This window comes from Nannospalax galili, unplaced genomic scaffold (assembly GCF_000622305.1).
Source record: "Nannospalax galili isolate Female #2095 unplaced genomic scaffold, S.galili_v1.0 scaffold606, whole genome shotgun sequence".
NCBI classification, from domain to species: Eukaryota; Metazoa; Chordata; class Mammalia; order Rodentia; family Spalacidae; genus Nannospalax; species Nannospalax galili.
Genome location: NW_008355477.1, coordinates 436,306 through 440,087, shown reverse-complemented (window position 1 = coordinate 440,087; position 3,782 = coordinate 436,306). Strand labels below are relative to the sequence as shown.

Genomic DNA, 3,782 nt, shown 5'->3' with positions numbered 1-3,782 from the left:
CTGCTGAACTTCAAGAATCTAGGCAACTTGTTGCTAAGTTCAGCCCAATTGTATATTTCCAAATTATATGCAAAACATATTTAAACATAGTAATTTCATTGATTTAGGAAATTATTTTAAAACCCAAATGAATAAGGATGTTAGTGTTGTAACTTTGGGAAAATTATCAACTCTGTGCCTAGATTTCCTCATTTTTCAATTGTGAGAAATAAGCTATACCTTACAATGAATTGAGTTATAAATACTCTGTGTGATAGTACATTCTTTTGTTTTAATTGTGGGTAGATTTGTGTGTACTGGTGTGTGTGTGTGTGTGTGTGCGTGTGTGTGCGTGTGTGCGTGCGTGTGTATAGGTAGGTAGGTAGGTAGGTAGGTAGGTAGGTCAGTCAGAGGACAACTTTCAGGAGCGGCTTCTCTCCTACCATGGGTTCTGGTGATTAAACTCATCAAAGTCAGGTCATCAGGCTTGCATGATAAGTGCCTTTACCTGCTGAGCTATCTCGCTGGCCTAGTAGTGCATTCTTGATAAGCCTTAGCCTTACTAGTTTCTCTCCTGTGTGTGTTATTTCTCTATTGAGAAGTAATTTTCACCTTGATCAATGTGCCCGATGAACTACATTGACCCAATGCTGTTTTCGTAGCCTGACAGAGTTGTGATAAAGTGACAGAATTTTCTTCTTGATTTCCTGAAGGAAGCGATTTCCTGCCTTCTGGCCATGGATCTAGAGTCATTTTGGAAATACAAGGAAGGATTGCAGTTCCTGTGACAAGTCTGTATGTATCTCTGTCCTACTGAAATCTATACACCCTCCCTTGTTTGTTTCAGACACAACTCCGGAACCAGCTAATTCATGGATTGAGGCATCCCATATTGAATGGACAAGTGAAGCCCCAGTCCACTGCAGTGGAAGGAAGTGCCCTCCTAATAGGTGCTTCTGACTCCCTAGTGGCAGATCACTTACAAAGATGTGGCTATGAATATTCACTTTCTGTTTTCTTTCTGGAAAGTGGTTTGGCAAAAGAAAAGGTAAAGTCTCATGTTTTTGAGTTTTCTTTTGACAATTTCTTCCTCTGATAACTGTACAGTGCTACATAATTAAGCTGTGTCTGCCTTGACTGACTAGCTGTATTTCCTGCTCATCTTTATATTCACATCAGATCTGCACAGATGTATTTGTTGCATAGCAAAAGAATGCTAAGTGTGATTTGCTGAGGCTTTGGTATCTCAGTCTTTTGTAAAACAGTGGGTGTGTAGAATCACTAAATGTTTCACAGCTAGAATTGACCTTCTAGCCCATGTAGCTTTAATTAGACTTGTAACTGCTGTTTCTGTTGAATGTTTACTGTGAAATTGGTATAACCTGTGTTACAAATGATGCATCAGGCTGTAGACATATGAAGTGATTTGCCCAAGATCAGTAACTTCTAAATGGCATAACAAGGCAGGAAATTTTGATCTCTAATATGTGTTCTTTTAATTTTGCTGCAGTGTTTTTAGCTATTTCTTTGCAATTACATGTGAAGTGAGAAATGTGTCATTTTAGAAAATCTATAAAGTTCTCTAATAAAACACGTCTATGCTTGCTCGTTCTTCTAATGATATTAACTTTTTATCATCACCATTGAACTTATTAGTCACATTTTATTTTACACACACACACACACACACACACACACACACATATACACACCCATATACATTTTTAAGACAGGGTCTCCCTGTAGCCCCAGCTGGACTGAAATTCACCATGTGGTCTCACGGAGATCCACCTGCCTCTGCTGGGACTGAAAGTGTGTGCCATCACACCTGGCTGCATTGAATTATTTTAGAGACAGATTTAGCAAACATTCCCAATACTTGTATAACATTTTCAATAGAATTTTTTTTGGAGTGGTTTTAGGTTTACAGAAGAATTGAGTGGAAAATAGTATTTTCATATACTCTCCCTCCTGCATGCACAGACTCCCCCACTATCTCACATCCAGGGAATCCATTGGCTGCAATCAGTTGAGCCTGTATCACACTTCATTATTGTTCAAGGTCATCGTTTATGTTAACATTCATTCTTGGTGTCATCTCTGTGTTTTCAGTCTTTGTCTATAATTGTTTAAAAGTTTTAAGGGAATAAGATACTGTTAATATTTGAATGAAATGATTGAAATTTAAATATACTGTACTTTATCAACAGCTATGTTCAATTAATCAGCATGAACAATTTATTTTTTATGCTGGATAGAGTGTCACACACCTGTAATCCCAGCACTCCAGAGTCAGAGGCAGGAAAAATAAAATGTTTAGGGCAGCTTGGTCTACATAGTTTTAGAGCGACCTGGTCTACATAGTGAGTTCCAGGAGAAACAGGTGTACATAGTGAGACCCTGTCTTTTTTTTAATTAAAAAATATTTATTTTATTTTATGTTTATGCATATATTGCCTGCATGTAAGTAAGTGCACCTGTGTCATGCAATGCCCGCAGAGGTCAGAAGAGGCTGTGGGATCCCCTGAGACTTGAGTTATGGACAGTTGTTAGCTGCCATGTGGGTGCTGGGATTCGAACCTGGGTCTTCTGCAAGAACAACCAGTGTTCTTAACTGCTGAGCCATCTCTCCAGCCCTGAGACCCTGTTTTAGAGCATCTTCCTCTAATGACACATTTTACAATTTTGTTTACTGTATAATAGTCAGTTATATAGTTAGAGTAGTAATGAAACCAGTTCATATTATTAGTAGTTTCTAATAGTATAAAATACCATCCAGAGCTTTTTCTTTAAAGGGAAATCACTTGAAAACAAATTAGATCAGTGTTCTAAGTGTAGATACAGTACATAATATATGCTATAGTAGAAATATATATTAAGGAATACCTATTTAAAATCTGTGGTTTTAAAATATGGATATGCAATAGTCAATCATAGTTGTAAGAAGAGTAAAATGTGTAGTGTATTTACATTTATGTATGTATTTATTTATTTATTTATTTTTAATTTTTTTCAGTTTTTTTGAGACAGGGTCTCCCTGTAGCCCCAGCTGGCCTGGAACTCACTATGTAGACCAGGCTGTCTTTGAACTCACAGAGATCTGCCTGCCTCTGCCTCCTGCATGCTGGGATTAAAGACATGCACCACCACACCTGGATATTTATTTATTTTTTATTTTATGTGTATGTGTGTATTGCCTGCATGTAGATAAGTGCACCCATGTCATGCAATACCCTCGGAGGTCAGAAGACGCTGTCGGATCCCTTGGGACTGGATTTATGGACAGTTGTTAGCTGCCATGTCGAACCTGGGTCTTTTGCATAACAACCAGTGTTCTTAACCATTGAGCCATCTCTCCAGCCCCATTTTAAATATCCTGAAATTCATTCATCTATCTACTGGTTCATCAGGTTGACCGGTGTCCTGTTTAAGGCAGCAACCATTTTTTGTCATTAAAAATAAAATAGTATTTGGAGATTAATTAGTTGATTAAAACAATTTTATCTGTGCAGGCAAGATGGCTCAGTAGATAAAGGTGCTTGACACCAAGACTGACAACCTGAGTTGGAGCCCCAGGTCACACATGGTGGTAGGAGAGAACTGACACCTGCAAGTTCTTCTCCGATTTCCTCTGATCTCCATGTACACACACACACACACACACACACACACACACACACACACAAATGTAACCTTTAAAAATAAAAGCAAAAATATTTTATCCTTGTAACCTCAATTTATTTATAGTAATTAACAATCTAAAAGATTTAATTTTGCATTATTAGCATACTTATAATCTTATT

At 37.6% G+C, this 3,782-nt stretch overlaps 1 protein-coding gene across 1 annotated transcript in view; it reads left to right on the top strand.

Moving 5' to 3' along the window:
• Positions 1–3,782, top strand: part of Ofd1 (OFD1 centriole and centriolar satellite protein) — a 52,978-nt gene that overhangs the window by 6,689 nt on the left and 42,507 nt on the right. The window contains 1 exon segment of the mRNA XM_029556012.1: positions 827–1,027. Coding sequence (XP_029411872.1) covers positions 827–1,027 — 201 coding nt within the window.